Below are 12939 nucleotides of genomic sequence, written 5' to 3'. Positions count from 1 at the left end.
TGCATGAAAACACAAGCAATTGTTCAAACAAAGAAAAAGTGAGAGTCAGTTCAATAAAATGATTAGCAATCACGACTTATTGTTAATAATGAAACTTAAGTAGTGCCTGTTTTCACAGTCTGTTCTGGTTTATCTCACAAGTTCTGTATCCTATAGACTATTCTTTTCTTGTCTTTTTTTCTTAATCAGCCCCCCCAAAATAACCCTTTAAAGAACTGTTTGCTTAATATTTCTGGCTTCCCATTACAAAGCTCTTCAGGATAGAAAAAATGTCTTCCTATCAGTAATCAAGACAGGAAGCTAGGAAGAGAAGAGAGCCGCCCTCCAAACCCATCTCCTCTGTCTCCCTCTTGCCAACAGATGTTTGTCAGGCTGTTTGTAGATGAAAACTTGGACCGAATGGTCCCAATCTCTAAGCAGCCCAAAGAAAAGATCCAGGCTATCATTGACTCATGCAGGCGACAATTCCCTGAGTATCAAGAGCGTGCCAGAAAACGCATACGTACTTACCTCAAGTCCTGCAGGCGGATGAAAAGAAGTGGTTTTGAGATGGTGAGTTTTGATTTAAAACCCAGCCCTAGTTTTCATCAAAACCCCATATGTAAATCCATGGCACTATTTTGTTTTCATCTTAGTGTCTTTTTTTTGTTTGTTTATTTTTTTGGTAATACGAGGTCAGAGGTTTCTTTTTCCCTCCTTCATTCTTCCTGAATTTATTCCCTTTGTTCACTGGTTTAAAAATGCTTTGAGACACTAGAGTTCACAAGACGAACTAGTATGGATGCATAGGAAAAAAAGAACAAAGCAAGGCATAAGGAAGGAAACCAAATGGTGGCATATATAGTGACTTATTTCCTACTTTAGGTTACAGTTAGAGATTTTTACCTGGAAAAATCTTGCAGTAAGATGGTTTTTTTGTTTAAAATGCTTCTGCTAACTGGATTTCTGTGAGCTCTGTAAAAGTTAGATCCTGCTAGAGAAATGCTATAGCCAAGAAAATGCCCAGTGTGGTAACATCACACTGGCAATGATTTTGGCTTTCGTTTTTTTTTCTTGTACATTTTAGCCTATTACTTATCAGTAAAAGTTACTCCTTTGAAACCTTTCAGTTGATACATAGATGTGCAAAACTCATTAAATGGTTTTAAAACACAGACATCAGCCTTACAGTTTGAGCATCTCAATGGTTTAGTAATTATAATTGAACCAGAACCCATGAAAATTATGATGGTATACAACTGTCAGTGTTTAGCATTAGTATTTTAATATTACTCAGTAGCACAAGAATGGGTAAATAGTAAGTCTTTTCACCAATTGGCAGCTTCATTATCTGTAAAAAAAATTTGTATTTCCAAAATCCAGGAAAGTTGGAAGAAACTAGGTAGCTACACACCTTATGTTTGATGTGTCTTAGCTATCTCTCTGGCCTTTAGATGACAATAAAATCACCTCATCATTACAAATAGATATCATTTAGTGATTAAACATATCATTTTTTTTTAATGAATCATGTGCAAACCCATTGATTGCATAAAAAAATTACTGGAGATGATTGAATTTTACTGTTTCTTTCTTTCTCTCTTTCTCTTTCCTGCAGTCTTTGCAGAATACTTATGATTTCCATATGTTGTTTAAGATGTTAGCTGACAGTTTTAACAACAAAGTAACAGGTTTATTTGTAGGGTAAGAAAGACCACTATTGGATAACACAAAAAACAAAGACAGAAATTAAATTTTTCTACGTGTTTGTGATTCTAATCGACTGCATGGTTTTATTATTTAAAACATTGGGATAACACTGTTTCTGAACAATGGAAATGCAGATGAAGAGAGACAGGTAGAATGAAAGACATCTGTACAGATAAAAGTGCCAAAGATTGACTGGTGGTGTACATGTCAGATTGTATAGCCTTCCAAAATAAAAGAAGGAAAACCAGAAAGTAAATATTTTCTACAATACACTAAATAGCATTAAATTGCATCTACTCACTCTGACTGAAAATAATTCAGCAACATCAAATTCAGCTTTCATGATGCCAAATACTTGTAGTTTGCTGTCCTTTTCAATTGAAAATACTTACAAAATTAGCTGATGCTAGCAAGTCTTCTCACCATTCCAATTTATGGCCTCATTACTGTCATTATTCACACTGATGAGCAGTTATGTAAACTGGCTCATTTTTTTGTCATCTGAAAGACTTGTGCAACTGTTTTGCGATATGAATAAGGGGCTTAGTGTCTGACCCATAAGAGCTAGGTTGGCTTGGCTTCAGTGCACATTTGCAAATATTACTTTCATATGAATAAAGATTGCAGGATCAAATTTATTCCTGGGAGGAGAAAAGGAGCAGAGATCACCAGGAACATGATCAAAATAGGCAATCTTTATAGTTCAGAAATATTCCCTATTTTTATAATGTTCCATGACAGTTTCTGATGGGCTTTAGTTCTTTTTAAACAAACAAATTGCCCTCTAAAATATTGACTTTGCTGCCCATGAATGGAAGTGACAAGGCACTGGAGCTCATGCCAAAGATTTCCACCCTCTTGGGCCTGAAGGGAAATCTGTCCTGCTTCCCCCTTCGCAGGTAGGAACACGAGCCAAAGACTATCCAAAGTCTTTGGAGGAGCTCCCATTAACTTCCTAAGAGAATAAGTGGTGTTTTATGTTTATGTCTTGAATAATTCTGAAATGTAATATGTATTCACGTGTTGGTTTTAATTATTTTCTGATTTCTAAATTGCTATATCAGCATCTCCTGATTATAAACAGTTTTAAAAAATGCTACCATGGACAGAGGCACTTGGCTGTATGATTGTTTTAAATGTACTTACCATTTTGACAGTGGAAAAGAATCACTTTGTCTGGATAATAACATTTGTTCAGAACAATCATGAAGGGACATGTTGATGTTGATATGAATAAGGTGCTACCCTCAAATACAGCAAAACAAGATAATGATCTCCTCAGGAGCAGTAGTGCTACCGTTGTTATATTAAATAGTATGTCAGATAATAATCTCCACAGGAGATACCTTTTGCTGAAGACATACACAAGTTTTTCATTTTGTTCAGATTTAGAATGCTACATTTTGAGCATCTAGTTGCAAGAGAAAAAGAGAATAATCTCGTATATGGCATATGACAGTTCAGACTGTGTGTGGAACAGTGCAGGTGTCTACAGCGTCATATTGTAGAGTGAAGAGAAAATATAAACACTAAGTTAAATTAATGTAAGACTGCATGGTGAGGATGAAAATGCATGCCTGAAGCCTGCTTCTGTCAGTTATTTGCCATCTGTAATCCAAATGACGGTTCTTGCTGCATAACAGGCCAATTCTAGCTCTGAGGCAATGGGAAAGGCTCAGTCTCATGAGTGTTCATATTGTTAATTAACATGTTTCTTAGTATTAATATTTTTAAGAGATTGCTTATAGTCATTCTGCTTCTACTATGAGAGATAGTTGTCCGTGGACTCCAAGGCAACTTGCATAGCTTCTTGTTACACATATTCCTTTGAGGAGTTTCCTTTCTACATAGGAAATGCTTTCCCCATTTGACTGTTCGGCTTATAATTGTGCCATTTTCATTCTGACACAAGCATATCTCTCAACAAAGCATTGTCAGTTTTTTTCTTATGAATTGTAAGATTGTTTTTCTCCTCCCATTGTCTCTTGCCTATGGACTGTTGAGAACGTTCTCTTACTAAATTCTATGATTTTACTCAGAATCTTTTATTAGGAGGGAAGTTTGTCAAGTCCTGAAATCACTGGCTTTTGGTTAGAATCTCTAGGTTGTGCTCCATCTGCGCTATGCTGTAGCACTTTGTGAACTTCTTAAAGTTCTTGATGTTCTTAAAGAGGTTCTTTCTTTTTCTCTTCATTAGCCCATAAGCGAAAGGAAAAAAATATTTTACTGCCTCTTTCTCAAGTACTGATATTAATGAGAATTCCTTTATATGCATTAAATGTTTTGTGACCTATATATGCTATGTAAGAGGAATTTTCTCCCTGAAATGATCAAATGACCTATTTCACTAATGTTTTTAAAATCCATCCTTTAGACTTGTCCCAGCCTCTATATCTAGAGAAAACTGCCAATTAAAAAAAGGTAGCAGACAGCTGCTGAGGATATGTGGTATGTATTTAGTTACAGTCCAGAAAACTTTTAGATGCTAGAAATAATCAAATGAGGTTGAATTGACTTAATAATTACATTTTCTTACTACTATCTGCTTTCTCCCATCTTCATGATCGTCTGTCATCAGTCTCACTGCGTTCAGTTTGAAACTGCATCTACAGCATCTTTTTCACAGTTACACCATTTTTTTCTGTTGTGCATCCACGTGCAAGAGTAAGGTCTCTTACTCACAAAGAGATTCTTCCTTTTGTTTAAGCAAAAGGAAACCCTCCTTCCTAGGCGGTACTGTAATACAAAGCAATCGTATTAAAGAGCAAACTATTCTTATGTATTGGAGAGAAAAGGCTAGTCATAAATGCTTTTTATTGTCCGAAGACAAGTTTGAATGTGTCAGAGAAGAGCAATCACACTATACCTGAAGACAGTTCCTCAGTTAGATCCCGGTGTTGTTCATCCCAGCTCCTCCTGTCCTATTGCCAGCCTCAATAACAAATAATTAAGCTCTAGATCTTTCGCTGCTTCTGTCATTTGGCTATGCCAATTGACTGTAAGAGATGTTTTAATGCTTTGCAACTGTACACATGTTGATCGAGGCTTACAGTGCTTCTATATAGTGTTTGAGCAACTTTGGTGGGGACTGGTTTTCAGAAGGGAGTATGTTTTCTGAAATCTGCCTTAAGATTTCTCAGAAGAGATACCTAGCCTCTGGTTTTAGCTTTAGAGAGAGGAAGCTTTCATTATTTACTGAATTTAGTGCTGAATAGTCCAGCTGCCCTCAGAGTCACATGGCTTTTGTGTCCTCCAGGCCTTTTATGGCTCGAAAGGTCATAAGCATTTTCAGGCAAATGAGGGTCTGTGGATCCAGGGATGCATATCTAGTCTTGATAGCTGGGAAGCATTAAGAAAATTATCAGAAGAACAGTGGCATGAAGACTTACAAATAATAATAGAAATGTTGCTTTGTGCTATACCCCAAACCCTGTTGGTCACTTTTCTTTCTCAGCATCTCACCCTTGTTTGACAGTGGTTAGATTGTGTAAGTCTGATGGGCAACCTGGTTGACAAAGGGCAAAGCTACTCTCTGACAAACTTTGACTTTTTCTGTTAGGTCTCACATACCTAGAAACAGTTTCCCTAAGGCTCTTAAATATTTTTCCCCCCCGCCCCCCCAGAGCAGTTAAGTGAATACTCATGTGATTTTTAAGAACTGCCTTTTAAGTCTTCCTCAGATACCTTTTGCTTTGCAGTAAGTTTTGCAAGTATAGGCATTTTTTGAAAAGTGAGTGCAGAAGAAGTTCCGCTTTTTTCCAGTAACCTTAGAAAACATGAAGAAGTTAGCTTTGAAAAAGGCATGATATTTGGAAAAAGAATGAAAACTAAAAAACGAAAAATACCTAGCAACCTGATAGTAATTAGTCTGTATTCTATGAGAGAGGAAAAGATAGGAATGCAATTTTGACATTTTTTTTCACTTTTTTATTGTTTTTAGAAGAAAAACAGTCCCCTCCAAATGGCCGTAAGTTCTGATATAGGAAAAAAACCCTTTTTTATGCAAAAAAAAATCTGGGGTGAAAGAATATTCACCATGATTACTTGTAAGCTTGAAATCAGAAAAAAAGTAGTAAATGTGTCAGTTTTTCTTCTGCTGTTACCTTGACTTAGATGGAGACCTCTGCTGCAGTGTTACTCGATTAGCTGGATTGTGCCAGTAGCTTAAGCTTAGTGCTTAAGGATAGCACTCCTGTCCTTACAGGGAGCCAGTTCAGTGTATTTGTTTAGGGGAAACGGGAAATAATGCTAAATCAGACCCAGTTTTTCCTCATCCTCTGGAGTTTTGCTAGTGAACTGTTTGCTATTGGAGTGCCCAGTCCAATCCCTCCCTAACTCAGGAGGAGTTCAGCATGATGATTCCTGGAGTTCTCTATCACTCTGAAACACCAGATAAATGTGGGTTAGAGGTAATCTTACCTAAGTTTGCTAGAGAAAATAGGTGACGTGAGCTCCCTCAGCAATCAGTGAAGCGCTTAGATGAACCAGTCCAGACGGGGTTCATCCCCAGCTGTCCCATGAGTCAACTTCTGGAGATACTTGTCTTTTCAATGAAACAAAAAAGAAGCCTGGATGACTAGTTTAGACAAAATACTTGAGTTTTAGGTGGATAAAGTCAGATGGATATTCTTTCTGTCGTTCACATAAATAATTTTAAATTTCTACTAGCCCCACTGAAACTGCTCTCTTGAATAAGCGGAGCAGGACTTAACCTCATATCTAGGCACAGCAGCAGCGGAATGGTGGTTGATTGGAATGTGCCACTTGCTTAGACAGGAATATGGCTATGTTAAGATATATATGGATATATTTGGGTGCTGTCATGATCAAGGTGCAAGGTGCAATGTTTTGATTAAATCCACTTTAAAGGTGAAAACTTAAAAAAGTCATGTGAACATCACTGAACGTTTTAAAAAGCCTCTTCTGCCATTTAAGGAAAGATTTCTAGTTATTTCTTTGAATTCCTTAGTAAGTGTCATAATTGATTATTTATCACAAGACTGCAAGAATGAGCAAAATGTGTCAAAACCCAGACTGAAATGCAGTGCTACAAGCATTAAAATGCCAGTTCAGTTGTTCATATTTCACTATTCTGTACTAACTAACAATTATAAAAGTACATCCAATAGAGTGCAGTACTGTACTTCAGTCTGCAAATTTAAACATACTCTGTGGAAAGGTTTCTGAATCCTTAGTAACTGTGCAGTGTAGGACAGTGCTGTGTCATACATTTCACTGTGTTACACAGAGTAAGAAAGAAGATAATACATACCCTGTCTTGTAAAGTATTTTGGATGTTTTCTATGAAAAAATGCTATTTAGGTATTGCATACTGTTATAAATATGGTGGGAATTTTAACACATTGTGTTAGTTCTTAATAAGTTACTATGAAAGAGTTGTGGCGTATTTGCAATATTTAATTTTGGAAATGAACTGGTCTTACAATACCTGAGGAAAAAGCTGACATGCAGGAGAGCACTAGGGAGTATCATGTTGTTAGGAGCCCAACATGCAAAGAAGTGCTTAGTGGTACCTCTGGAAAAACTCAGTTACTGTCAGTGAAGCATCTTAGATATTCATCTTCACCTTTGGATGTCCAATCACCTTGGAAAATTTGGAACTATTTTTCTTCAAGTTTGAGTAATAGTTAAAATATTTTCTCATTTATCTTAGAGTTCATACATTTATATTAGGATCTCTATGAACAAAATGAAGTAATCGGTATGTTTATTTACTTGCAACTGTCTTATACTGAAAGATCTCCTTTTCAGTGTTAATTAACCTAAACTGGAACGTCGTATTTATGCACAAATGTCAGGTTATAAAATTTGGCATTTTAACAGGCATGCATGTGTGCCCGTGATCTGACACAATAGCTGTATTTTTTCAGAACTGAGTCAGACTGGTGTAACGTGTAAGAGTATCTCGATCAAGCTTCTGTATGACAACTTTGGCTTTTATTTATAAGTAAATACTGGATCTCACTTAAAAATGCCAAGGTAGTATCTTTAGAGATGACAGATCTCTAACCACAGGAGGACAGCATGTACAGCAGATTGCAGACCTCTTTTTGGTGAATATACTGCTCTTGGTGGTTTAGGCTGAAACGTAATCCATCTATTATATCAATAATTGGTAGATTTATAGTACAAATGTACATTTGAAATTAGAACATAGGAGTTTTTAGATTCCATATAGAAATACAGGAACCATGTGAATATGCCAAAAAGGATATTTTATGTTTCCCATGAAGACGCTGCAAAGATACCTCACTTTAAACAGAAGACCTGCTGATACTGTATACAGTTGGTGTACTGCAAATGGATGTTTTACAGCATATTGAAAGTGCTAGTCTCTTTTATCTTAAGGAATCATACTAATAGAGTTAATTTCTAGAGAATCTGGGCCAAGGATTTCTGATTTCAGCTACTAAAATATCAGCAACCTTGCAGGACTACTCCGTAACTCCAGAAAGACTTGTTGTAAGACACTTTGATTGTTGAGAGCCACATCGAAAGACCACCAAAGCCATGGAAGGATCTTAATTAGCTTTAATGTTCTTTAAAGCAGACCAACAGTTATTTAACTACAAAGAAGTATTTGCTAATTTGATTTTTCATTAAGAAATCTGCAAAAGTGTATCTGCCAATAATTTGTACACTCTTCAGAAAGAGATAAGGGGATGAGTGTATAAAGTCTTCATATCAATTTGCACAAAAATGATTTCTCTTAAAAGCATGCAAAAGTTCCTGTCCAATATAGTGGTTAAGTGTGCTTGTTGCTTTGTCATCGTCGTCTATAGGCTCTGCAGTTGCCTCAAGAATCAGGTTTAAATTACCTTGAAGTGTGGTTTCAAATATGAGAGGACTGGAGATGGTTGGTCATCTCCCTTGGGCTACTGAGGGAAATTCAACCACTTCCTAAACGTCAGTCACTTCAAAAGATGTTAAAAATAGAAGCATCCGCATGTACATGAAAAGTAGCAGGTTTCCCTTACATCTTTTGTCAAAACGCTCTTCACCCACATCGTGTTAGAGGCTGAACATTAGTTGTGTGTCAGTTGAAGAGAAGTACAAAAAACAAAAAAAGTATGTTCAAAATGTGGCTGCTGTTTTAGTGCAGTCACAAGCAGTATTGCATTTCCAAGTAAATATGAAGGAATTCTGTATGCTGCTGCTGTGTGATGGACAAAGGCATATAGTCTTCTCAGAAGATCTGTATTAAGCTGTTTACCAGATTCCCTCTAAGTTTTATTCATCTCTTCACCTGAAAGTTGTTACTATAAAATTTTCACATCTCTTTTCTATCTGTCATTGGTTCAAAACAACAAAAACATTATCCAGCCTTCTAATTTTGTCACGTGAATCGCTTGTTTTGGTAGACTAAAGCTTAGAGGCTTGCTTCTTTTCCATTGTTTTACACGTGGATAGTTCAAGTATAGTTATTTCCTGCTTTACATCACGGTGAAGTGAAAGAAATACCAGACTGGAGCTGTGAATGTTGTGTATCAAACAACACTAGGTGCACTCTGCCAGTTAAAGCTGATCGGAAATTTTTTGATAATGCCTTTTTTTAAATTTTTTTTTTTAACCCTTTAAGAAATGTTAGTTTGTCAAAGGTTGTCTGTTTCAACATACTCCAATAAAATGAAACCTGGTTTCCGGCTCGCCCAGTGGGCAGATTGTGGATCCCGGGATTGTGGGGGAGCCTGGGAGCCCTTGGAAATGAGGACTCCTTGGCTCCCACATTTCCAGCTGTAGTCCCAAAAATGGGGGAACCAGCACTCAGCTCTCAGCTCTGCAGAGGGGAGCCCAGGAACATCGAAAACGCTTGTTTGGCTGAGATCTGCAGGCTCCCTCCTGCAGAATTGAATGGTGTTGCTTTTACCATGTTTTCTAAGGCCTTTGAGTCTCACCCTCGGATAGCGAGTTGAGAAATGTTCAGAACCCCACAAGGACTGGGATGCTTGAGCTTCTTACAGAAGTGATTTTATAGCTGGTAGTCATGACAGAGAATCCAAAGCATAGAAGATGAGGAAGTTAAGCTAAGCCAGAAGGGGCCTCTGAGCTTAGAAGATGGGGCTATTAATTCAGTTTGTTTAAAAACATTTTAAAAAAAGTGGTGATTTCAAAGCAGTTTTTCCTCTTAGGCAAGGCTTTTCAAAATTTATCTTTTTGACATTTCACAGATATGCCATTTCATGGAACAGAAAATCCTCTTTTTAACAGCACTACTTTTAGTGACAGAGGACTGTGTTCATCTTCTCAGTCAATGCCAGACTAGTGCTCTGCCTGAGTTAAGTTGATAGCGCCCGAACCTTAATCAGGTGATTTTTCTCCTGTGCTTTGTTACAGTATTTTACTCCCCAGGTGACTCAACTGTGCATTCATTATGTTCTCCCTACGGTTCACTCTAGATAGTTCTTGACATGAACATATCAACAGCCAGCTGCAGTAAGGAGTGAGAGAAATTATGGGTTAACACATATTTCAAGAGGAACATACTCCATTACCTGGAGATTTCCTCTTTTTTTGCAGGTACTAACTTTGTGTTCAATATTTCAATGGTGAACACATAACCACTGCGCTCCTTTTCAGAGAAAAGCACATGACTGCTTGATTTTTATGGTAACTCTTTATTTTTTATTTTATAAAACACTTCAGTAAACCTATTCTCTCCCATAAACAAATAAGCTGGGGGAGCTTGGGTTCATTTTACTTTTTGGTCAGAACAATAATTTCTTGGCTCATATGTCAACTTCTAAAAATCCATTGATGTATAACTATGCCAACAGGCATTGTTATAGGTCTAATTAAAGACCTGAGCTGGAGGAATTAACCAGGTGGTTACTCACCATTTGTCAACAATGTCATTGTGTGGCCGCTGCTGCAAGACCACCCTGAGACTTCCATGCATCCGACATAGTCAATGTACCTTCAACATACATCAAACAGTGGCATGTACAGTGATAGCCTGCCACCAAATACAGGGAGGGATCTAGTTTGACTCAGTGATGCAATAATGAAGGGATAGTAATATCACCATTCTGGGGAGGCAGAATAATAAATGTAACACTTTGTCAGTGAAAACCTTCTGCAAAGACTTACTCCCTCCTCTGGAGCTCTGAGGAAGGTGTCTGCTTTTACTGTAATGTTGACTTCTGAAATCGCACCAGGGTTTAACGTCAGTGTCCCTCATCTCTTACACAGATTTACTTTCAAAACTGGAAACAAGTTCAATAGATTGTTCTGTCAAATCAATCAAAGTGTATTTTATTGTAGCATCGCAGCCTCTGATTGTCTTTCTTACACAGCTGTTAGGCTGATGCTTGTTCTTGTAGGAGTGGGGAGAAATAAACCTATTGCCCTAGTGGGGGAGACCCATAAATCCCTGCCTATTTTTAAAAGCCACTTTGGCTTCTGGTCCCAGACAGGCTGTGGTCCCATGCATTAGAGAAAGTACAGTGTCAGAGTAAAAATTGGCATTCTGCAGAGCACATCCAAAATCGATAAATGGACTTTAATTTTTAAAGGTAAAAATGTAATATTAGTAATGGTTGGCTCCTCAGTTTCTGGAATGTTATGAAACCCACAAAATCGGTTGAGCCAATATAATGAATCTGTTCCAAAGCTGTCCAAGAACTGAATGGGAATACTTAAAAACTTGCTTCCAAAACTCAGTGACATTTCATAGGTTCATATTTATGCTTTTGGGTGTAAGAAGGTAAAACTCTTCAAAAAAAGGGTAACCAAAAAACCACAGCAACCAAAAAAAAAACCCTGAAAGCCCCATGCACATGGCCAGTTCCTCAGTAGATATAAATTTACATAGTACTTTTGAGTTCAATGAAGCTTTAAAAATTTATGGAAGTTCAGAACCTGGTTCAATAAATTGCAGTCTCTGGAATGGGCTTATATGTGTATCAGTAGCTGTGTTATTATTGCCGTTTTCTTTATTTTCTTGGCAGTTCAGATATATCTTTGTATATTAATGAAGAAGATTAAGCTTCATCTTTCAGAAAGATTGTTTTGCATGTAGTTAAGAAAAAAAGCTGTGTAAATATTCTCTTTAATGAAATGGTAGGGAAGATTATATTGGAGTTCATATCCGACAATGGAGCTAAAAAGATTTTAGCATTCCCTTGTTCTGGGGGGTTTCATTGCACCTTTAACCTAAAACATGTAAATGCTATGAAATTAGTAATGAGAGGTTTTGAATCATAAGAATGAACCATATCTAGTTGAACCACAAAACATGTATGGCGTTGAAAGACTGGCATTATCAAAAGAAAAACAAGATTTTTTTTTAAGTAATTTTAATCACATCAGTGGTACTGCAGCAAGGAATGCAAATATTCATATACTACAGATTGAGACTGCTCTGAAATGTTCTGACAATCTGTTATGTTTTGAGTGATGTTTCAACCCTATCACTTGGGGTTTTTTGTTTTGGTTTTTTTTTTTATGACTATAAAAAACCACTACTCATCTCTGTCACATGCTGTACAGGATAAAAAGCCTTTCAGTTTTCTTAACAAGAATCAGACGGCCAGGGTGCTGCTGGAACGCAGAAAATATGCCACTGTCTGTTCAAAGTACAGCTTAATGAGCCAGACTCAACACACTGGACAATAGAGCTGTGGGGGGAAAGGGCTTCTCATGGATCTATGGATCAGCTGCAGCTTTAACATCTAACTAGTTTCATTTTTCATCTTTACAAGTTCCATTTCCCTGTTTTGTTGGTATAAACTGCATTTCAATGAGCGGACTTTCCTGCCTAGGTGATGGTATTGTGTGCTTTGAAAAAGGGTATCGTGGATTATGCTAGAAATAATTTCTGTGTTTGTTTTTTCTCTCATAGTCACGACCTATTCCCTCACACCTTACTTCAGCAGTTGCAGAGAGTATCCTGGCTTCCGCCTGTGAGAGTGAAAGCAGAAATGCTGCAAAAAGGATGCGGTTGGATAGACAGCAGGTACTGTGTTGTTTGGGGGTCTACCACATCCATATTTATAAATGCAGTGGACTCATTTACATAGGATGCCATGCAGAAGGGTGGTGCAATCCCTTATACGTTCCTTGCTAGCCAGAATAATTAAAATACAAAAGCTGTAGTTCTTTAAATGAATACACAAGCATGTCTTTGTCTATATTTACATAAGCTGTATGAGATTATCTAGTATTTTTATAACGTCCAGCTGGATAAAGCTATATACTTGCTTTTTAACAGTTGCGGATTTTGAGGGCATA

General features: G+C 37.2%; 1 protein-coding gene across 1 annotated transcript in view; it reads left to right on the top strand.

Annotated features, from left to right (window-relative positions):
* The window catches only part of LOC104163114 (nucleolar protein 4), a gene marked incomplete at its 3' end in the record, with an annotated part of 45231 nt that extends 32567 nt beyond the window's left edge, over nt 1–12664 (top strand). Inside the window, exons 3-4 of the mRNA XM_009702004.1 lie at nt 361–552; nt 12551–12664. Of these exons, the coding sequence (XP_009700306.1) occupies nt 361–552; nt 12551–12664 (306 nt within the window). The remainder of the gene's footprint in view (nt 1–360; nt 553–12550) is intronic.
* Between the last annotated feature and the right edge of the window lie 275 nt (nt 12665–12939).

Source organism: Cariama cristata, unplaced genomic scaffold (genome assembly GCF_000690535.1).
Source record: "Cariama cristata isolate BGI_N322 unplaced genomic scaffold, ASM69053v1 scaffold9566, whole genome shotgun sequence".
Taxonomy (NCBI): Eukaryota; Metazoa; Chordata; class Aves; order Cariamiformes; family Cariamidae; genus Cariama; species Cariama cristata.
Note: the sequence above shows the minus strand (reverse complement) of the source record. Positions and strands in the feature narration are given on the sequence as shown.